Raw genomic sequence first — 24,404 nt, 5'->3', positions numbered from 1 at the left:
ATTAAATAAATAAAAGACTTAATTTAAAGCGTAAAGTAAATAACGATAATGAAATTGCGAATAATAAAAGTGCGATAAAATAAACTTGCAATAATTAAAAAATACGATAATTAAAAGTGTAATTAAATACAATAACAATAAATAAAAAGTACGATAATTAAAAGTGCAATTAAATACAATAATAGTAAATAAAAATGCGATAATTAGAAGTGCAATTAAATATAAAATAAAGGAAATTAAATATGAAATAAAAGAATTATGCTTATTTAAACTTCCGTAATCATGATGTTTGACGTGTTGATTTTAGTTTTATGCCCATGGGTTAATTGTCCTTTGTCCTGGATTATTTAATATGTCCGTCTGGTTTTTGTCCATAACAGTCCATCAGTCATAAATATAAAGTGCGAGTGTCCTCGTCAAATTATCCTTATACCCGAAGTCAAATATTCCAACTAATTGGGGACTTAAACTGTAACAAGATTTTAATACTTTGTTTAATAATTACACCAGGATGTCGACTGAGTGTAACCCAAGGTTTTAATACTTTGTTAACAATTATGCCAAGTGTCCTTGTACATAATTTCACCCCTGTTTTAATAATTCTAGTGGCTATTAATCCATTCCCGTGTCCGGTTAAATGAACGATTATTCGTACATATAAATACCCCGCCCATCGTGTCCGATCGAGTGTATATGGTTATTTATAGGGATGTCCAATTGTAAATCTTTATATTAAAATTAACAAACTATCATTTAGTTAAACAAATATAAAGCCCATTAATAGCCCATAGTCTAATTTCCACAAGTGTCGTTATTTTGTCCAAACCCCAATTATGGTACAAAGCCCAATTAGCCAATTTTAATATTTTTAGCCCAACATCATGATTACTTCAGATTAAATAAGCATAATAATAACTTAGCTACGAGACATTAAATTAAAAAGGTTGAACATACTTACAATGATTAAAAATAGCGTAGCGTTACACGGACAGAATTTCGACTTACACCCTTACAACATTCGCTAACATACCATTATTATTAGGATTTAAAATTAAAATTAAAATTAAAATTAAAATATAAATTATAAATATAAATATTACGTATAGATATAGAGAGATTGATATATATTTGATATTTTTTTCGTTGAACTGCGTTGCCTTTTATAGGAATTTTCGTCCAGGTAATCTCCGCGACTCGCGGTTCTTTTGGTCTTCGAACTCCGCAAGTCGCGGAGTGCGTTTTTACAGCTCACCCAACCTTGGCTCTTTGTTTGCCGACGGATTTAAATATAAATATAATATATAAATAATTTTTAAGAATTATTTAAATATTATATTATATTTATATGCATAGTTAACTTGTAATTTTTAGTCCGTTGCGTCGAGCGTTGAGAGTTGACTCTGGTCCCGGTTCTGGATTTTCGAACGTCCTTGCGAATAATTTAATATCTTGTACTTTGCGTTTTGAATCTTGTACTCTTGTAATTTTGAGACGTTTCTTATCAATAATTGGAACCTCATTGATTGTATTTTGTACTTTTGAGCTTTTTGGTCGTTTGCGTCTTCAATTCGTCGAATCTATCTTTTGTCTTCACCTTTTATTATTTAAACGAATATCACTTGTAAATAGAACAATTGCAACTAAAAGCTTGTCTTTCTTGAGGAATAATGCTATGAAATATATATTCGTTTTTAGCATTATCAGGTGTCAAACGAATGGTTGGCCAATCTTATACGAATTCGAGTTGGTTTAAGAGGTCCAAGGCCAAGTCTTTCATAAAGCGAGTGGGGCATTAGGTTAATGCTTGCTCCCAAGTCGGCTAGTGCAATAAACACTTCCGATTCACCAAAGTTACATAGGAAAACAAATTTTCCCGGATCACCTAACTTTTTAGGGATTCTTGGCCTTGATGCAAGTATCTTATTGCACTCCTCTTCAATAAAGAATGGCATTTCCTCATGCTATTTACCCTTTTGAGAGATTAACTCTTTGATGAAGCGTCCATAATTGGGTATCCCTTTGAGCACATCGGTAATAGGCAAGTTGACCGACACATTCTTCATCATATCTTGGAACTTTTTGTATTGAGCCGCCAACTTGTCCTTCCTTAAAGCATTCGGATATGGAACCGGCCTTGTAACCTTCAAAGGCTCTTTACCCTTATCTTTACCCTTTTCATCTTTACCCTTTGCATCATTACCATTGACCCAGGTTGCATCAACCTTTTCTTTACCCTTCTCATTACTAACCATGATTTCCTCCCCAATGAATTTTGGTAGTGGTTCTTGGGTGATAAAGGTTGGTGGTTGTGGTTCTTCAACTCCTTGAGTGGTTAGACCACTTCGAGTGGTTATGGCATTGACGTTTTCATTTCGATTTGGGTAGTTAGGGTTTTGGTGGTTGTTGTTGCTTTCAATAGGAATGACCCTTATAGTGTTGTTGTTGTTGTTGTTGTTGTTGTTGTTGTTGTTGTTGTTGTTGTTGTTGCTGTTGCTGTTGTTGTTGTTGTTGTTGTTGTTTTGGTTTTGGTTTTGTTGACGGTTATTGTTGTAAGTGCTTGGGTTAACTTGAGTATTGGATGGTAAAGTTCCTTGAGGTCTTTCGGCAACATAGCTTGAAAGTCTCCCAACGGTGCTCTCAAGGGTTTGGAATGAGGCTTGTTGTTGCTTAAGTTGTTGCTTCAAGAACTCATTTTCCTTTAACAAAATTACTTCGGTGGATTCCGCCTTCTTGATATAAGTTTGCATCATCTCCTCTAGGCTTTTATAAGGTTGGGAAGGTTGGTTATTTTGTTGACTTTGTTGGTTTTGTTGAATTTAACCTTGGTTATTTTGTGGTTGACTGTAACCTTGGTTTTGGTAACTTTGATTTCCTTGGTAATTTGGGTTGGAATGGTTATTGTACGATTGGTTGTTGTAATTTTGTTGGTTGTGGGATTGGAAGTTGTTTTGTCGGTTTTGGTTGTAATTGGAGTTATACCCTTGGTTTCGGTTTTGGTTGGAGAATCCGGGAGGTGTGTTGGTTTGAGTGTTAAATGACACTTTTTTTGGTTAGGGTTGTAGTAGCTATTATTCGATTGGAAAGAGTTGTTGCCTTGGGTAGAAGTTCCTCCTCATTGAAAGTTTTGGTTACTCACAAAGTTCACATGAGCTTCCGAATTCATAGGAATGTCGTCCAACTCAATGTGGTTACATTGATTAACTTGGGGACAATTTTTGGTGAGGTGTGGTCCTTCTTACCTTTGACAACCAACTTGCATCGCCACGAGCATTTGTTGTATCTTCTTCAACTCTTTTCCATATAATTGAAATTGATTATTCAAGCTTGCCAAGGTAACTTGCCCATATTCACTCTCCACTTGAGCTACATTCTTCCTCGTCAATTCTCTTGGTGAAGGTGCCCATTCATATGTATTAACCGAGATGTCTTCTAGTAACTTTTCGGTCGCATTGGATGAGTTGTACATAAACACTCCACCCGAAGATGAATCAAGATATTGCTTAGTTTGAAAATTGGTACCCCGGTAGAACGTATTGATGTACTCCTTCTTGGTTAGACCATGTGGTGGGCAAGCTATTAATAACTTCTTGAAACGCACCCATGCATCATACAAAGACTCATCTCTCCTTTGCGTGAACCCATTAATTTCCATTCTTAAACGTTCCACCTTTGAAGGTGGGAAAAAGTGATTGATAAATGCCCTATTTAAATCTTGAAAAGACCTAATAGAATCCGATGGCAAGTTCCTTAACCAATCTTTAGCTTCTCCATTAAGCATGAAGGGGAATGCCCTTAGCTTAAAAGCATCTTCGGTGACATCTTTGTTCTTGTAGATGTCACAAATATCTTTAAAGTATTGAATGTGATCAAAAGGATTTTCATCTATTAAACCGCGAAAGAGTCTATCCTTGAACATTGTGAAAAAGTTACCCTCGATCTTCCAATTATTCGCTTCAATTGGTGGTTTTGTGATAGCCAGAGGCACAACCGTTTGTGCCACCATTCTAACATTCCACATCGGAGTGTCATTTGGATCGTTTGCAACTACTTCATTAACTACCGGTGGTGGATTACCATGTGGATTACCCTCTTCTTCTCCGTCCATTTCTATCAAACAAAATGGCAAAACCTCAAAATTCTTCCTTAAATCCCGTTCTTCTCTACGCTTATAAACCCCGTGTACGTGTTTTTCAGGATCGAAAAATGGTTGTGTGAAATCTTGATCCTTTTGGGATCTTCTTCTCATACACCAAAAGACCTAACCTTCAAAGACAACACAAACACAAGTGATTATCCAATACAAAATAATAAATAAAAGATAATAAAAGTAACTTTTGTAAGGACGAATCCTTACAAAAGGATCGAATAACTGAAAGCTTGAACTAAATACACAACTTAACTTAGCTAACCGCTCCCCGGCAGTGGCGCCAAGAAAGTGTGATGAGGCGTGGATATACCAAACATAACTCTCTAAATTTATACAAGAAGCAAATATTACAAAAAGCACGCACAATCTTTCGAGCACTTAAAACCCGGTTATTATAGCACTTAATGTAAGTATTCTTATCAAGTTCGTCCCATGAGAGTGGTGTAAATTGTGTATTTGAAACTAATAGTTATCATAGGGGGTTTGTTTAATTTTTTTGGGCGGGGGGGGGGGGGGGTTGCGAGATATCTCAACTAACATCTAAACTTTGCAATAAACAAACTAAAACTTAACTAGCAACAAGTAGCAAGTAATTAAGAAATGAGAATAAATCAATATGATAGAGAGTGTTCACTTATCTAATCCTCTTTATGCTTAGATGGCCCTTGTTTTACCCAAATTGTTGTCACTTATGTTGTTTGAACTAGTAAATGTTCTTAATCCAATTTTACCTTGCAAATTCACATAAGCTTAGTATCACAAGATCAAGCAATGTATCAGTTGATTTTTGAGATTATGCCCGGGTTAAAATCACTTAAAACTCTTTAACCATCAAAGTCACCTAAGATAGTCAAACACCACTATGATGAACAAAGGTCAATTGAAAACCAACTTAGTCTAGAAACACAATCACTTGAAATTCCTATTCTGGTTGTCTAGATCACCAAAGGTGTTGAAGAAGAAATTGATTCACTTCTCAAATCACTTAGAGAGCTACTCAACCTATGTAATCAAAGAAAAACCAATAACAAACATAGCAATGGACCTCATGGCTAACTCAATAACACTAGCTCATGTATTTTCATTCAAAATAACCTAATTCACTAGATTAAGGGCACATCTTATGCATTAAAGATTCATAGATAAGCAAACACAAGTGATTTAGCTACTCATATCAAAGATTACACTAGCAATAATCATAAAAGCATCAATAAACATCATCTTGAGTGATTACAAGCTAAGATTCAAAGATAAATGAAGATAAACAAAGATTACAAGCAAAGATTCAAAATAGATAAAGATAAAGTAAAGATTACAACTAATTGATGCAAAATATGTAAAAGTAAAGTGAAGATTACAACCCAAAATTATAACAATAGAAAGATCTAGCAATAATGATGATGAAACTTGAGCTTGCTTCCTCCAAATCACCTTAGAACTCTAATGGATGATGAAATTAAGGTTTTGTGTGTGAAATTCGGAGTAAAACTGCAGCTCTCCGAAAAATGACCTATCACTTTCTATTTATAGTGGTGAGAAATTGGGCTGAAACAGCATCAGGAGCGCCGCATCTCTTTCAGGAGCGGTGCTTTTGGCTTCAACCTGGAACGGCGCTTTTACTTCTGGTGTGTCGCTTTTGGCCTGATAAGAGCGGCGCTTTTGGTGTTGAAGAACAGCGCTTCTGCTCACTGTGAAGAAATGGAGACAAAGCGTGGGTTATTGCACTGCTTTTGGTTGTGGTGCGGCGCTCTAGGCTGTGAGGAGTGACGCTCCTTTGTCTGGAGCGGCGCTTTTGGAGCTATTTCCTGCACTTGTCATTTTCTTTGCACTTTTTGAGAATTTCTTGGTCAATTTTACACCAAGTTAGGTATTTTGCCTTGAGTCGACAATTTGGAGCAGGAAAACAACTTTTAAGCCCCAACGATCATCAAAACCGAATAAAATGAGGTCGATATTGCGCAATAAACATATCTAAATGGTGCAATATCAACCACCTCAGCTGATAGATAAGACCTTCGTCTTAAATAATTACGATCACATCAGATCGGTCATAAGGAGTTTAAGGGATACGGGGATCTTGCAGAGTAGAAGGGTGCTAACATAAGAAAGCGAAGAATATGACGAGGAGCTGGAAATGGAACCTCCGAACCAAAACCCGCAGTCCTGAAGTTTTCCGACAAACTCGTCAGCAGCCACTACAACTCAGACAAGGGAAACCACAAGTATATCTTAGGTAACCCTAACTATACCTACGACACCCCTCTATACCTGACAGTGTCCATAGCACCCCAAGCACCAAACAGGAATATACCTCCGCCTCCCCCAATCTGGGGTAACATGGGGCAACCAAACCAATATGTATGGTCCCAAGGAAACCCTTTTGTCACTCCTAACATACCATGTGTAGAAACAACCCCTGTAAGCAACATACCATACGCGTCAGTGCAACCAGTGACCAATCACGCTTACTTCCAAATTTGGAATCACCCACCACAACAAATGACAACCACCTAGATATACCCTCCTAACCAGGAGGGGATATGTTGCGCCCAAGGTCACTAGATGCTACCCTCGATTGCGACCAGTAACAACTTCTGGGTAAACCAAAAAACCCCGTTTGTGCTCTACATCCAACATTGTGCATTCCCCGATGGAATGAAAATTCCCGCACACCTAATTTATTACGAAGGAAAAGATGACCCGGATGATTTCCTTAATATATTCGAAGGTGCAGCATGAATGGCCAAATGGGACATACCCGTATCATGTCACGCATTTTCTTACATGTTAAAGGGAGATGTAAGGGTCTGGTTTGACTCCCTACTAAAAGACTCTGTAGCTAGCTTCGATGACCTGAAACGGCAATTTAGGTCTAAGTTTAGCCAACAAAAGCGATAAAAAATAACCATGCGGTCGTCCATGAAATAAAGCAGAAAGATAGCGAAGGTTCTAGGGCCTTCCTTACCAGGTATACCAATGAAGCCCAACAGATCCCAAACCTACCAGAATCACAGAGGATATCCGGGTTGCTATATGGATCTAGGGTCAGACCTCTCATTGAACACCTTAGTCGAGACCTACCAAGCACCTACGAAGCTTTGCTAGAAAAAGCATATATATGATTAGATGCAAAAGAAACAGCACGTAACTTCATCCTAGATGATGCACCCATAAATAAGCGAAAAGAGATGTTAGAAAGAAGGGATGACAAACATGGTAGGAAAGAGGAAAAGGGGAGATTCCACCCTTACCGAAGGGAAACCGGAGCTGGGATCTTGGGGGCATTGATAAAAACCCCCAAGGAAATCCTAGCAACAGAGAAGGCAGCCAATAAGTTCAAAGCTTCGGGAAAAATGTCCAACAGAGGAAGGAACAGGGACATGACCAAGTTTTGTGACTTCCACAATGATTTTGGTCACGAAACAGATGAATGCTTCAACCTCAAAACAGCCATCGAGGAGGCTGTTAATCGGGAAAACTGTCCCATCTCATAAAAGGGATCCGAGAACCAAAGAAAGAGAGGGTACACGAGACATGAAGCAGAAAATGCAATCTTGGCAATAGATTCACACCAACCTTATAATAAAAGAGATAGGGGTCGAATTATCAGGGAATGGAGTGAAGTATCATTTCCAGCCCTTGATACAATATATCCTTCGGACCTACCGGTCACCATCAATGGAAAAATCTTTGGCAGGGAAGTCCGAAGGATATATCTCGATAGCGGAAGCGCCTGTGATGTAATGTATGAGCATTGCTTCGATCAGTTAAGTCCCACAATCAGAGCACGATTAGGTGCCCCTATGGTACCTTTAGTGGGATTCTCCGAAAAAAGATGTTGGCCAATTGGGGAAATTGATCTTGACTTCACAATAGGTGAGCCACCATTAACAAGAACCGAAACCATTGATTTCGTGGTAGTCCGAGCAAATTACCCGCACAAAATTCTGCTTGGGAGATTGGCTATGAAAAAGATGGTCATAATTGTCTCGAAAGTGCATCAAATGGTTAAGTTTCATACTCATGAGGGTATTGGGACCCTCACCTCAACGTATGACAAGGATAAGGTAATCTTGGCTATAAAAGAAACGATGAAAGAGCTAACTGAGTGCATCCTAGAGGCATCAGAGGAAGATCCCCAAGTAGAGAAGATATCAGTACATTCAATGTTTCCGGATCAAGAGATCAGCATAGGGAAGAATTTACCAACATCCACCAAGCAAAAGCTTCGGATGCTGTTGCAAGCCAATGTGGATGTATTCACATGGGAGAACAGTGATATGACTGGGATACCACGAACCATCAATGTACAAGGGTCACCCTTCGTGACAGAACATCGACTCAATGAGCACAAGCACCTCGAACCAGTACATCAGAAGAAAAGAAACCTAGCACCTGAAAGGGACGAAGTGACCTATAAGGAAGTAGAGGGTCTACTAAAGGCATGAATAATTCGCGAAGGTAAATATTCTTCATGGGTCGTTAACCCTGTGATGGTAAAAAAAGTCGGACGGAGGGTGGAGAATGTGCGTTGATTTCACAAACATCAACAAAGCATGCCCCAAAGATTGTTATCCATTACCTGAAATCAATTGGAAAGTCGAATCCCTCAACAGGTATCAATACAAAAGCTTCTTGGATGCTTACAAAGGGTATCACCAGATTAAAATGGATAAGGAGGATGAAGAAAAAACATCCTTCTTCAATAGCAGAGGGATTTATTGCTACCAAAAGATGCCCTTCGGGCTAAAAAATGCATGAGCAACTTATCAAAGGCTCGTTGACAAAGCCTTTCATAACCATTTGGGGAGAAATCTGGAAGCCTACGTGGATGACATGGTAATCAAAAGCCAAAAAGAAGAAAACTTAATAGAAGACATCCAAGAAACCTTCGAGAAGCTTCGGGAAATAAACATGAAACTAAACCCAAAGAAATGTTCCTTCAGAGTTGAGGAAGGGAAATTTCTTGGGTACTATATCACCAGAAAGGGAATCCAAGCAAATCCAGAAAAGGTAGACAGGCTCAAGCAACTCCAAACCCCAGCAACCATAAAAGACATGCAGAGTTTGAATGGGAAATTGGCATCACTCAGCAGGTTCATATCAAGGGGAGCAGAAAACCAGCTACCTTTCTTCAGAATTCTGAAAGGGTGCTTGGGAAAGAAGAAAATTGTCTGGAACGAAGAGGCTGAGAAGGCATTCGTTGAAATGAAGGAATATATTTCCAACCTCCGGACCTTGATTTCACCTGAAGAAGGAGAAACTCTCTTCATATACTTGGCTGCTTCGAAAGAGTGCATTAGCTCAGTCTTGGTCACCGAGCGAGAAAGAGTGCATGTACCAATATACTTTGTTAGCAGGGTACTTCAAGGAGCAGAGCTGAATTACCCAGAACTTGAGAAGCTTACCTTAGCGCTCGTCTACACAGCCAGGAAACCCAGAAGATACTTTCAAGCACATCAGATAGTGGTGCTTACCAACAAACCAATCAGACAAGTGCTCTCAAAACCTGAAAAATCGGGGAGAATGGCCAAATGGGCCATTGAGCTAGGTGAACATGACATTGAGTTCAGAGTCAGGCACACAATTAGAGGACAAGTTCTGGCAGACTTCATCACCGAAACAGATAGCATCGATGAAGAAGATGCAAAGAACTCCACTCAAGTCATCACCCTGAGGATTGAAAATGAAGAATGGAAGTTGTACACCGATGGTGCGTCAAGTTCTGATGGATCAGGTGCTGGTCTGATGTTAGTAAACCCCGAAGGAAAAGAGTTTACTTACGCACTCCGTTTCGAATTCGCAACAACCAATAATGAAGCTGGGTACGAAGTGCTACTTGCGGGACTGAGAATGACGAAGGAATTAAAGATCCTCCACCTTCGTACTTTTGTCGACTCACATCTAGTGGCTAACCAAATCATGGGCACTTTTGAAGCAAGGAAAACCACCATCCAACAGTACTTTACAAAAGCGAAGGAACTGATCGAAAGCTTCAAAAGTTTTGACATCGAACATGTCCGACGAAGTCAAAATAAGAAGGCAGATGCACTGAGCAAACTCGCTTCGTTGACATTTGAACATCTTGCAAAGGAAGTCTGGGTGGAAGTGCTAGAAAAGAAATCGATCTTAGAAGAAGAAGTCAATGACCTCATATAAGAAGATGAGGTAACATGGATGACTCCATTGCAAGTATATCATGAAACGGGAAACTTACCAGAGGATAAAAACGAAGCAAGGAAGATAAGGATAAAGGCACCCTCCTACAAAATGAAAAATGGAGAACTATACAGAAGATCCTTCCTCACTCCATGGCTTCGATGTGTAGGGCCGAAGCAAGCTACTGTTATAATCCAAGAGATGCATGAAGGGATATGTGGTCTTCATGCAGGACCAAGGTCGGTAGTAGCAAAAATCATGAGGCTAGGGAACTATTGGCCTACAATGCACCATGATGCGAATATGGTGCTACAAGCTTGTGAATCCTGACAAATTCACTCGAATGTCCCAAGACTACCCAAGCAAGAACTAGTCTCTGTTACCTCAGCTTGGCCTTTCATGAAATAGGGGATAGATATAGTTGGACCTATCAACGACACCCCTGGAAGCCCAATATTTCTACTAGTAGCAATTGATTACTTCACCAAGTGGGCCGAAGCAAAACCCTTGGCAGCAATCACTGGTAAGTAAGTAGAAAAGTTTGTTTAGGAGCATATCGTATGCAGGTTCGGAGTTTCAAAGAAATAGTCTCGGATAATGGGAAACAGTTTGCATAAGGAATTTTCCCAAAATTCTGCGAGCAATTGAAAATTCAGCAAAACTCCACCTCGGTATACCATCCCAAAGGAAATGGACAGGTGGAAGTAACCAACCGAGATATAATCAAGGGAATTGAGAAACGCTTAGGAAAATGCAGAAAGGGATGGGTTGATGAGCTCCCCTTGGTGCTATGGGCACACATGGCGACACCAAAGCGAAGCAATGGAGAAACACCCTACAGCCTAGCATACGGAACAGAAGTTGTTCTTCCCACTGAGATACAAGTGCTAACAGAAAGAACAAAGAACAACGAGAACAACGAAGAAAATCTTCGAGTCAATACTCGAAGAAAGAAGAGAGACAGCTGTGATTCGTGAGGCCTCGTACAAACAAACAATTGAAGGCTATTACAACAAAAGAGTAAAGCCCTTGACCTTCAAGGTGGGAGACTATGTCCTAAGGTTAAACAGTGCAAGCAAGGTGGAATACGAAGGAAAATTAGGACCAAATTGGGAAGGACCCTATGTAATCTCACAAGTGCTGGGTAAAGGCTCCTACAAATTGGATAAACAGCTGGCAAACCCATACCCAGGGCATGGAATGGAACCAACCTCCAAAAGTTTTATCATTAGATGTCTTGTATTTTTTCCTTATTAACATGTAGTTGAAAGATGCAATGTTGGTAGTTGAAGCCTACAAACTTCCTACACATAAATTAATGAATTTCTTACAACTACTTTTGATAAATAAATGTCTTGACCGAATTAAATCCTATATAAGGAATCATGTGAGAAAAATGACAACTGGAATATAAGTAACCCTGTTATAATCCACATTATACAGAGCAACGAAGCAAAAAATATGCTTCACAATGCTCGACGTAAGGAAACAAGTTTTCCTTAAAAGTGATCACTGTATAACCATCCTACAGGAAGAGAGTTTTTACCCACCTATACAGGATAAAATCCATGGTAAAACATATAAGAAAAGCATGCTAAAATTAAACAAAGGAACTAGAGTTATAAGATACATAACCAATTGTTCAAAAGGGCAACAGAGCCCAGGCATCTAAAGCCAATTCACAAAAGATAATAATTGTTTTAAACGATTACACACAGCAACTAATTAACAGGAGCATCAACTTTCTCAGATTGCCCCATAGCCTCAGGGACCTCCACAAGAGTTTCTTCATCATCATGAGCTTCAGGAACAATAGTAGCTTTTGTTTTCAAAAGATCAGCAGGTTTGGCATCCACCTTGGCGGAGATAGTCTTGACAAAATCAAATTTAGCTTGTTCGAGCTCATCAAAAGCATCATCAACCATCGCCTTTCCCTGTTCTGTATAATCGGTAAAATCACCAAGCTGCACAACCCCCTTTGATGCCAAGTTTCCTATCAAATCGCACCTAGCCTGAACCTTTGAGGCCAACACCTCATCACCAAAAAGCTGTCCAAAATCTGCACTCTTTAGTAATTGGTTACAAGCATGAGGAATAACCTGAGAAACAACTTGAGAGTAATCAGACTTCAACTCCTCACAGCACTTCTTGTAGTCTATCAACTCATCAGCAATGGCCAACTCTTGAAGCTTGCCTACCTTCACCTGCTTCTGCAAACCTGTTATCTCATCACGAGCAGCTTTCAACTCCTCCTCATAGCTAGGAGCCATCAATATTTCCTTCTCAAGCTTTTTAACTCTCTCACTCATAGTAACATGATGCTCCCTCAAAGATTCGAGCTCTGCATTGCGTTTCTACAAAAGGGAGGAAGCAATATGCCCCATAGAAGTAGCCTGGAAATTGATAATAGCAAAAGCATCATGGAAACTCTTCATGTCATTAGCAAAAGAATTTTCCCAGTTATCAGGAACCAGACTGTCAATAAGATCAAAGCAATTGCCGGGAGCAGGAATTTCGGAGTACACATGCATGTCTATAAGAAACAAACAGAGAAATAAATGATAACCAAAAAGGAATAACTGACAACGTAGTAAATGAAGCAAAACATACCAAACAAAGGGTTAGCAACAATGATATCATCACTCGCTTCATCTCGAAGGTGACCAAACTTTTACTTCTTCACAGAAGAAATATCAGGATGCTCCTTTCGTTACATCCCACCTTTAGCTTAATAACATTGTGCCACTCTAGCCCCAACACCTGTCGCCAGAGAAGCAATAGGCTGGTCATCTTGGGTATCTACATCAATGGGAGCTTCAACTTGCTTCGACTTTTCCTTACTCTTCACTGTGATGACCTGGGAATTTCCGACCAAATTAAAACTTTAATTTTTATATGGTTTCGACACGATAAGAAAAGTCTGTTAGGTTGAGTCTCAAAAATTTTGAAATGTTTCATATATTCATTTGACCTTTGATTATTCCCGACGATTCACGAACAATTTTGTGTAAATAAATAAGTGAATAAATATATAAATAAAAATATAAATATAAGTATACATATAAATCAGTATTGTTATTATTTATTATTATAATTATTATTATTATTAATATAATTATTAATTATTAAAATTAAAAATTATATATATAGAGACAGGATATATCACGCGAATGGGGTACCTGACATAATCTGTTTTATTTATTTTTTATCTTCTTCTGCTGTTGAACCTGTGATAACTGGTCGATATTTTTTTCTTCTTCAATAAGTGAGTCGATCAAATTGGAGTATTGATAAACAACCACTCACTTTCCATTATCAATATTCATTGTAAATCCTTAGCTTCTATCTAATTTTTTTTCTGCTTTGCTCAATACCTCTGTCGAAATCATTTTTTAACCATAACCAAAATTTGAAATCAATCTCAAGATCCATTAATGCAAGATTGTTAGGAATCTCGTACTCGAACCCTCTGTAAATTTTCAAGTCTCAATTCATCTTATTGATTGTTAATTTTAGAGTCAAAGGTTTTGAAATAAAAAGTCAACTGAAAGTGTTCATCGAGAAATTGGATTTAGTTTTGATGTTTCAATCTCAATTGATGATTCCTAAAGTTTCCAGGAACAATTTAAAATATAATTCATGTAGGAATTTTTGAGTAAAACATCCTTAAAGACGAAAATCAAAAAAAAAAAAATAAAGAAAAGCTGCGACAGCAGCTGTCTCTTTTTTTTCTATTTTTTTTTCATTTTTTTTGTTTGATTTTATAAATGTATTCAACACTGGTGAATTAATTTCAAGTCCTAAATTTATTAGTAATTCGCGTTAATTTTATTCCTGGTTACTGATCGACTGATGTTTGGAAAGAAGAAGAACACAAGTATAAACAAGAATGGGTAATAATTATTTGGGTTGAGTTCTTAAATAGAAAAACAGAACTGGACAGACGGTCAAGGTGTGATGCGGGTGAGTGAGAGGTCACGGGTTCGAGTCCCGTCTTGGGCGATTTTGATATTTTTTTGAGCCTTTAAGGTAGTAACCTATTTTATTATTATTATAATTATTTTTATTATTATTATTATTATTAGTATCATTGTAGACTTATTATTATTATTATTATTATTAATAAAATTATTATTATTAAGATTATCATTAGTAATAAGATGGTTGTAGTAATTATTATTATGTATTATTATCAAAAGTATTATTTCATTATCATTATTAGTAAACTTTTTAAATTACTAAAAACTACTGTTATTATTATTATTATTATTATAAGATTTATCATTAAAACTATCGTTAATATTATTATTAATAAAAATCATTAATATTATTATCATTATTATTAACACTGGTATTACTAGTATTATCATTATAATTATTTTAACCACTATTAATATTATTTTGGTACTATTATAATTACTATTTTAACAAATAAATAAATAAATAAATATATATATATATATATATATATATATATATATATATATATATATATATAACATAACAAAAATTAATATTTTATATAACAAAACAAATATATGAAATATATATATATATTATTAATATAAAAAGTATATAAATAATAAATTTGTATATATATTGTTCGATTACAATTATGTATATTAATAAATATACAAATGATATAGGTTCGTGAATCCGTGGCCAACCATGCATTGTTCAATATAGTCATATGTATTTTTACTACAAAATACATTAGGTGAGTTTCATTTACTCCCTTTTTTAAATGCTTTTGCAATATATATTTTTGGGACTGAGAATACATGCACTGCTTTTATAAATATTTTACGAAATAGACATAAGTAATCGAAACTACATTCTATGGTTGGATTATCGAAATCGAATATGCCCCTTGTTAGCTTGGTAGCCTAAGAATTAGGGAAATGGCCCCTAATGGACGCGAATCCTAAAGATAGATCTATGGAACTTGACACGTCCCATTCGGGTTACGAATGCTTTAGTACTTCGATTATCATGTCCGATGAGAGTCCCGAAGTGATGGGGATATTCTATATGCATCCTGTTAGTTCAGTTATCAAGCGTTCACCATATGAATGATTTTTATCTCTATGCAGTTTGCGAAATGCCATATATGAGATGTATATTTATGAGAAATGGAAATGAAAATCTTGTGGTCTATTAAAATTATGAAATGATCGATTATGATAAACTAATGAACTCACCAACCTTTTGGATGACACTTTAAAGCATGTTTATTCTCAGGTATGAAAGAAATCTTCCGCTGTGCATTTGCTCATTTTAGAGATATTACTTGGAGTCATTCATGACATATTTCAAAAGACGTTGCATTCGAGTCGTTGAGTTCATCAAGATTATTATTAAGTCAATTATAGTTGGATATATTATGAAATGATTTGCATGCCGTCAACTTTCGATGTAATGAAAGTTTGTCTTTTAAAAATGAATTCAATGTTTGTAAAATGTATCATATAGAGGTCAAGTACCTCGCGATGTAACCAAATTTAATGTATTTGTCCAGATGGATTAGGACGGGTCATTATAGGTGGTATCAGAGCGGTGATCTTAGCGAACCAGGTCTTGCATTAGTGTGTCTAACTAATAGTTGTTTAGAAGCATTAGTGAGTCTGGATTTCGACCGTGTCTGCATGTCAAAAGTTTTGCTTATCATTTCGTGTCGAAAATTACCTTCTTATCAATCTTAGGGAATCACTTGCTTATCATTCTTAGTCTAGACACATCATATTGCAATGATTGCATGAATAGTGTATAGACAAAAATTCATATCTTAGCGTATCTGTTATTGTTACCTTTGCCTGACAGATTCCGTAGATTCCTCCGTAACTTATGGAATTTTAGTATTATATATGCATATGTAAATTATGTATTGTAGGGTACTAATCTACATCTTATAATCTATTTCTTATAAATCTTTCATCTGATCGTACGAGATGAATCCCTCAACTAGTTCGAGTCCCTCAGATTCCGATAGCTATTCCGATAGTTATTCCGACAGCTATTCCGACACAAATGTTCACCTAAGCTCCGAAAGCAGCGTCACCAGAATGAATCAACCAATCAGCCATCCCCAATTCATCTGATGGGTTCGTAGATGACTTAATCAATGGAGACGCGAAGAAGGCGATCCTTTCCACCAACCAAATTGCCCTCTTAGCGAAGAACCTGAAGCACTTACTGGCGAACCTATCTGAAACACCATTTTCTCTCTCATTTCTAGAGTATCTCATCATGATTATATAATATCTTAAATTTTAAACCTTATTTATCCGCTCGTCCGAATCGACAATCATTCCGATGTAATTGAAGAAGTCAACGAGCTTCGCGCTCGAGTTGTGGCCTTGGAAAATATAGTGCAAAACGTACCAGCATCAGCAACATCACTGGCACCAACAGTACAACCAACAACCCAAGTTATCAACATCACATGCCTCAACATCTCATTCTGTACCCCGAGTATAATCTTCGTTCTACGTATCATTCTACATCATTTATCTTCGTACGACATGACAATTATGTAATCTTTAATGTTCTAGAGATTATATATTCTTGTTCTAACGGTAAATCAAATGAGTTTAATATCATATTGACTCATTAAATCCATGACTACATCTGAAGAGAATATATATGTATGTATATTTTCATAAAGATTGTGATTAAAAATTCTTTTGTACAAACGATTAAAGGTGAAAATATTTTAACGGGTAGGTAATACCCGAGAAATATTTAGATTTCACATTAATAAGTTACACTGTACATTCTTCAAATCTGATTCAACATTCATTTACTATCCTACTTACATCTACAGATATACGTATCCATTCACAGCAGAATAAGCATTTTCATTCAAAATTCATATTTGGATTTTGACTTATCAGAATCCAACAAGTGGCATAATGAAGAAAACATTAGACAAAATAAAATTTGTTAGAAACAAACAAATTAACTATGAGAAATTTTGTTAAGAATCCACGCTAATTGTTCCTAGCTAACTGTTCCTAGCTAACTGATTACCTTTTATTTATCACAATTTATTTATCATATTTTATTTATCGCAATTTTAATTCTCGCAATTTTATTTATCGTCATTTCTGTTATTTATTTTACGCACTTTAAATATCGGGACGCGTATACAAGGTTTTGACATATCATATCGACGCATCTATATATATTATTTGGAATAACCATAGACACTCTATATGCAGTAATGTTGGAGTTAGCTATACAGGGTTGAGGTTGATTCTACAATAATATATATAGTTTGAGTTGTGATCATGTACACGGGTCACGATACGTATTAATTAATTCGAATATTATATATTAAGCTATATATGAATTATTGGACTGTTAACTGCGGACTATCAACTGTAGACTGCCGACATTGGACAATTAAAATGAATTAAAATATTGATTATAACATATGAAACTAAACAATTCTTCAAGTTTGCCACTTGATTTCATCTTAAACCTCATTTGTATCTTGACAATTACAATCTGCGTTTAAACCTTTCGTGATTCTTGAAAACATCTCAATCGAGAGGATGAACCAACCGCACTTCATCTACGGAAGGAAAGATTTATGCATATAGTTATGCACCTGAAAACACTCGGAACCTGAGTAAAACTTTTAACACGTATCTATGCTAGCTCTTTTGACATTGTTATTACCGTAAATAATAACGCAATTCTTTTCTAAAGTAGCCAATTTTGTCACAGCTCTAGCAAGTCAACTCCGACTTTCATTCGAATAAGCGTTATTATAACCTTGTTATATAAGTCTACCTTTCGTTATCGTTATCAGGAAATTGTTTATATCTCACCACATTAGCAGAAACTTACCAGCAACTTCCTTGATCTTTGACTTTCCGAAAAACTATTATAATTGTTTATAAAAAAAACCTATCATCTTGTAACGATAATTACCATACCAATTACCGAGAATCATCAATCTGTATTTTGAAATCTCGCAGCATGTCTACATCAACAGTTATATGTATACATATAACATTTATCTCTTAGAATTATGATCTTTCATTCTGAAATTCTGAAAAAGCTGAATACAACAGCAAAAACTGTACACGACTTTAACAGTCGGAAGTTTGATGATAAAGAAATAGTATGTTAGCAAAGCTCAGAAAAGTTGAAACTGAAAAATGGATTGAGCAAACGAAGAAGGAGGCTGCAGACAAATCATAGAGAATAAATCTGCCTTCAAAGAATCTTGATGTTCTGTTTCTGATGAAATCTTTAGCGAATACCTTACTCCTTAACCGCTCTAAATCATCGTGAATGAATTTCTTCATCACAATTTGATTCTGAAATTCTAAGATATCATCGTATCTTTCCTTATAAATATCCTCAATATTTCTGAAGATATCTTCATAAATATTCTCGTCCGATATTAATTATCTCTCCACGCTATCTGTGATATATCATAAAAGGAAACTATTTTAGTTTCTAAATTCTGAAAAATTTAAATTTGAATTATGAATGATTTTGAAGTAGTGTTGGGAACTGAAGCATGAGTTAGTATAATATAATGACACTTGATCAACGTGATTATATTACAGTAAGTCATGCTGAGTTTCTAATTGGACCTGATGATTCACAGATCATAACGTCATCATGTGTCATGTTACATAACTCTTTCATTCTGCTTAACTTCTGAATATATCAAGAAAGTATATTCTTGATAGTTCTATTCTCAGTGATTCTGGTAATTTGACAAATCAAATCGTTCTATTACGTTCTTTCTTGTTGAGAACATTAAGTTCATTCGAAACTCCATACTTACGAATTCTGGATCATTACTTGCTTTACTAGAGGGCGAGAAGAGAATAAAAAGGCAAAGAGCTCCAAAATATAAGAGAAAATATAAAGCCCAATAACAACACGGAGGTTACAAACAGTGGATATTAATACGAATAGCAATATAAAGACACGGGAGAATTAGGAATACTATAACCCCAAGGTAATAGTAGAAGTGAATAGATTTCTCCGGTGGTAGATGAAAAAGGAGAATGATTGATATGAAAGTCAGAATCATATCCAGAATTAAAATGGGATTAAGCATATGGACTGATGATTTGGAAATATGAATTAAAGTATATAAAATGAGAGTGGTGAAAAATAATGGAACTAAAAAAGTCTAATCTATAATGAAAATATCAGACAGAGTAATCGAGGCAGATCACCGTATTTAATTATAGAGATCTTAATTTGCTTATTCGCCGAAGAATCAAATCTTTTAAATTTCGAAGATTTTCTTTAAATCCCTTGAATTCCGGAAATCCACCGTGACTAAGTCAAAAGTTAAATCTCTATCTCAATCTTTTTTGATAGCATCATTTGTACTCTTCGAATAATCGAATTATTTTATCCATATTACTCAATAATGATAAAACTCTATTTATCAACTCATATTCGTCATGAAAACATTTGTATTGTTAGCCATGACCACTTCACTCAAATTTCGGGACGAAATTTCTTTAACGGGTAGGTACTGTGATGACCCGGGAATTTCCGACCAAATTAAAACTTTAATCTTTATATGGTTTCGACACGATAAGAAAAGTTTGTTAGATTGAGTCTCAAAAATTTTGAAATGTTTCATATATTCATTTGACCTTTGATTATTCCCGACGATTCACGAATAATTTTGTGTAAATAAATAAGTGAATAAATATATAAATAAAAATATAAATATAAGTATACATATAAATCAGTATTTTTATTATTTATTATTATAATTATTATTATTAATATAATTATTAATTATTAAAATTAAAAATTATATATATAGAGACATGATATATCACGCGAATGGGGTACCTGACATAATCTGTTTTATTTATTTTTTATCTTCTTCTGCTGTTGAACCTGTGATAACTGGTCGATATTTTTTTCTTCTTCAATAAGTGAGTCGATCAAATTGGAGTATTGATAAACAACCACTCACTTTCCATTATCAATATTCATTGTAAATCCTTAGCTTCTATCTAATTTTTTTCTGCTTTGCTCGATACCTCTGTCGAAATCATTTTTTAACCATAACCCAAATTTGAAATCAATCTCAAAATCCATTAATGCAAGATTGTTAGGAATCTCGTACTCGAACCCTCGATTCATCTTATTGATTGTTAATTTTAGAGTCAAAGGTTTTGAAATAAAAAGTCAACTGAAAGTGTTCATCGAGAAATTGGATTTCGTTTTGATGTTTCAATCTCAATTGATGATTCCTAGAGTTTCTAGGAACAATTTAAAATATAATTTATGTAGGAATTTTTGAGCAAAACAGCCTTAAAGACGAAAATCAAAAAAAAATTTAAAGAAAAGCTGCGACAGCAGCTGTCTCTTTTTTTTCTGTTTTTTTTTTCATTTTTTTTGTTTGATTTTATAAATGTATTCAACACTGGTTAATTAATTTCAAGTCCTAAATTTATTAGTAATTCGCGTTAATTTTATTCCTGGTTACTGATCGACTGATGTTTGGGAAGAAGAAGAACACAAGTATAAACAAGAATGGGTTATAATTATTTGGGTTGAGTTCTTTAACAGAAAAAACAGAAATGGACAGACGGTCAAGGTGTGATGCGGGTGAGTGAGAGGTCACGGGTTCGAGTCCCGTCTTGGGCGATTTTGATATTTTTTTGAGCCTTTAAGGTAGTAACCTATTTTATTATTATTATTATTATTATTATTATTATTATTATTATTATTATTATTATTATTATTATTATTATTATTATTATTATTATTATTATTATTATTATGTTTATTATTATTATGTTTATTATTATTATTATTATTGTTATTGTTATTGTTATTGTTATTGTTTTTTATTTTTGCTATTTTTATTATTATTGTTATTGTTATTGTTATATTTATTGGCTATAAGTATTATTAGGTTAACATTAATAATATGATCTATATTATTATCACTTTTGTTATTAAGCAACATCATTAGGTATTATTAGTGTTATTATTGGTAATATTAACATTAATATAGGTATTATTATGATTAAGAGTATTATTATTATTATTACTAATATAAGTAACATGAGAAAGAAAGATAATCATTTACTAATTTTTATGATGATTATAGTTACAAACATGGTTATTATTATAATTGTTATTACGAAAATAATACGACTTATTATTAATATTAGTATTATTATCATTGTAGACTTATTATTATTATTAATAAAATTATTATTATTAAGATTATCATTAGTAATAAGATGGTTGTAGTAATTATTATTATGGATTATTATCAAAAGTATTATTTCATTATCATTATTAGTAAACTTTTTAAATTACTAAAAACTACTGTTATTATTATTATTATAAGATTTATCATTAAAACTATCATTAATATTATTATTAATAAGATCATTAATATTATTATCATTATTATTAACACTGGTATTACTAGTATTATCATTATAATTATTTTAACCACTATTAATATTATTTTGGTACTATTATGTGACGACCCGGAAATTTCCGACCAAATTTAAACTTTAATCTTTATATTATTCCGACACGATAAGCAAAGTTTGTTAAGTTAAATCTCAAGAATTTTAAACTGTGTTCATACATTCATTATAAGCTCGACCAAATTCCGACGATTCACGAACCGTTATATATAAATAGATATGTATATGTATATATATATTATAACTTGAGAATATTAATAAAGTATTAAACGTATAATACTTTACATGAACGTATTTGTTTCAATATGATTTTCGACGAAATTAAAAAAATATATATTAAATGATTGAATTATCAGAAACATTGAATTATGATTACAAGTCTCTGTTGAGAGGTCCACTATGATTTGAGAAAATCTATTCCTCTTAACGATATTCAGAATAATTTGTAAAGCTATTTATAAATAAAAACAAAAAGTGTCATTTACGAAAGTTAGACAAAAGTTAGTGGAGAATTGGTTTCCATAATATTCTATTAATCTATTTTCAAACGTACAAAGACGTTTTCAGTTTAAAAAGAACTTTATTATTAAAACGTATATAACTTTTATAAATATCTAGAATCACTTTTGACAACTCATTACTTAACCAGTATAATAAATATAACGATATTTACATTTTATTTCATTAAATATATATAACGATTTAAATTAATATTATATATATTTATACGCGTATTATACATACATAGTTTTTATACTTTTACTATACTTTAACTTTAATTTTACTTTACTTTTACTTTACTTTAACTTTAATATTTCATACTTTAATAATTCACTTTAATAATTCATACTTTAATAATTCACTTTAATAATTCACTTTAATAATTCATACTTTAATAATTCACTTTAATAATTTATACTTTAATAATTCACTTTAATAATTCACTTTAATAATTCACTTTAATAATTCATACTTTAATAATTCACTTTAATAATTCACTTTAATAATTCATACTTTAATAATTCACTTTAATAATTCAAAAATCTATTATAAATAGAATTCAATAGGTTTCATTATTTTATAGAAACTTGAAAATATATTCCTCTAAACTCTCTCGATCGATATATATTTGCTCTGTATTATTTCAAGATATTATTAGTATACATAAAATATTACGACGGAGTGCTGTCCGAGTGATTTCAAAATAGTTTTTTGAATGAGTCGAAGCTAAGGAAATTATGGGTTATAGCTATGGAGGTGATGGGTATGGTTCATGGGTATGCTCGTGAGGTCAATCTAGTGTTTATCATCTCCGTTGCATCTACGTACTTTCCTGCAATATTGAATCTCAATATTGATACGTTCGTGAATCCGAGGCCAACCTTGCACTTGTTAAATGACGTTATATGTATTTTTACTACGAAATACAGTATTGTGAGTTTCATTTGCTCCCTTTTATATATATATATTTGGGACTGAGAATACATGCGCTGTTTTTATAAATGTTTTACGAAATAGGCACAAATACTAAAACTAATTCTACGTGGGTTTAAACCAGAAATATACCCTTAGCTTGGTAACATTAAACTACTTGTCTATGTACGGTAGGCGCGAATCCTAAAGATAGATCTATTAGGCCTGACAAACCCCATCCTGACTATGGGATGCTTTAGTACTTCGAGGTTATTTTAAACACACCTGATCTGGTGTACTTCAGAGGGTAAAACATGAACGTTAAGGCTTGTTACCGGGTGCCTACAACTTATAGAATACTTTTAAACACTTACAAGTGTACGGATATTTATGAAAACTGAAATCTTGTGGTCTATTACTATTACAGAAATGATTGATTATGATAAACTAATGAACTCACCAACCTTTTGGTTGACACTTTAAAGCATGTTTATTCTCAGGTATTAAAGAACTCTTCCGCTGTGCATTAGCTCATTTTAAGGATATTACCTGGGGTCATTCATGATATACTTTTAAAGACGTTGCATTCGAGTCGTTGAGTTCATCAAGATTAATATTAAGTCAATTATAGTTGGATGTAATATGAAATGGTATGCATGCCGTCAATTTTTTATGTAAAGAAAGTTTGTCTTTTAAAAATGAATGCAATGTTTGTAAAACGTATCATATAGAGGTCAAATACCTCGCGATGTAATCAACTATTGTGAAACATTTATAATGTTTATGAACGGGTCCTTTCAGTTGGTATCAGAGGGGTGGTCTTAGCGAACCAGGTCATGCATTAGTGTGTCTAACTGATAGTTGTTAAGAGGCATTAGTGAGTCTGGACTTCGACCGTGTCTGCATGTCAAAAGTTTTGTTTATCATTTTTAGTCAGAAATCATCTACTTACCATCCTTAGGAAATTACCTGCTTATCATTCTTAGTCTAGACACATCTTATTGCATTGATTGCATGAATAGTGTATAGACAAAATTCATATCTTAGCGTATCTGCTAATTCATATCTTAGCGTATCTGTTACTGTAAACTTTTCCTGACATATTCCTTAAATTCCTCCGTAATCTACGATACCTTTTGCTCTATATAATTAGAATACCACCCGATAGCCGAAAAATCATTTCATATTGAAAAATTCTTTATTCAATCGTACAAAATGGAATTCGTCATTAG

The 24,404-nt window shown here is 34.2% G+C and overlaps 1 protein-coding gene and 1 non-coding gene across 2 annotated transcripts; both read left to right on the top strand.

Annotated features, from left to right (window-relative positions):
• Positions 1-3,554: 3,554 nt before the first annotated feature.
• LOC139903207 (small nucleolar RNA R71) lies at positions 3,555-3,662 on the top strand. Its single transcript, XR_011778047.1, has one exon. It is a non-coding gene; the product is annotated as a small nucleolar RNA R71 (small nucleolar RNA).
• A 6,662-nt stretch (positions 3,663-10,324) lies between these two features.
• LOC139900512 (uncharacterized) lies at positions 10,325-11,283 on the top strand. The gene is made up of 3 exons (XM_071883279.1): positions 10,325-10,612; positions 10,715-10,829; positions 10,925-11,283. The coding sequence occupies exons 1-3, from the start codon at positions 10,325-10,327 to the stop codon at positions 11,281-11,283; spliced, it is 762 nt and encodes a 253-aa protein (XP_071739380.1).
• The last annotated feature ends 13,121 nt before the right edge of the window (positions 11,284-24,404 follow it).

This window comes from Rutidosis leptorrhynchoides, chromosome 3 (assembly GCF_046630445.1).
Source record: "Rutidosis leptorrhynchoides isolate AG116_Rl617_1_P2 chromosome 3, CSIRO_AGI_Rlap_v1, whole genome shotgun sequence".
Lineage (NCBI taxonomy): Eukaryota > Viridiplantae > Streptophyta > Magnoliopsida > Asterales > Asteraceae > Rutidosis > Rutidosis leptorrhynchoides.
The sequence above is the reverse complement of the archived record's forward strand: the minus strand, read 5'-3'. Positions and strand labels throughout refer to the sequence as shown.

Excerpts from the sequence above, each read along its gene's own strand:
- LOC139900512 (XM_071883279.1), top strand. The coding sequence starts at position 10,325 with ATGACTCCATTGCAAGTATATCATGAAACGGGAAACTTACCAGAGGAT. Across the intron at positions 10,613-10,714 it reads TGCACCATGATGCGAATATG|GGGATAGATATAGTTGGACC; the intron begins GTGCTACAAGCT and ends TTCATGAAATAG. Across the intron at positions 10,830-10,924 it reads ACCCTTGGCAGCAATCACTG|GAATTTTCCCAAAATTCTGC; the intron begins GTAAGTAAGTAG and ends AGTTTGCATAAG.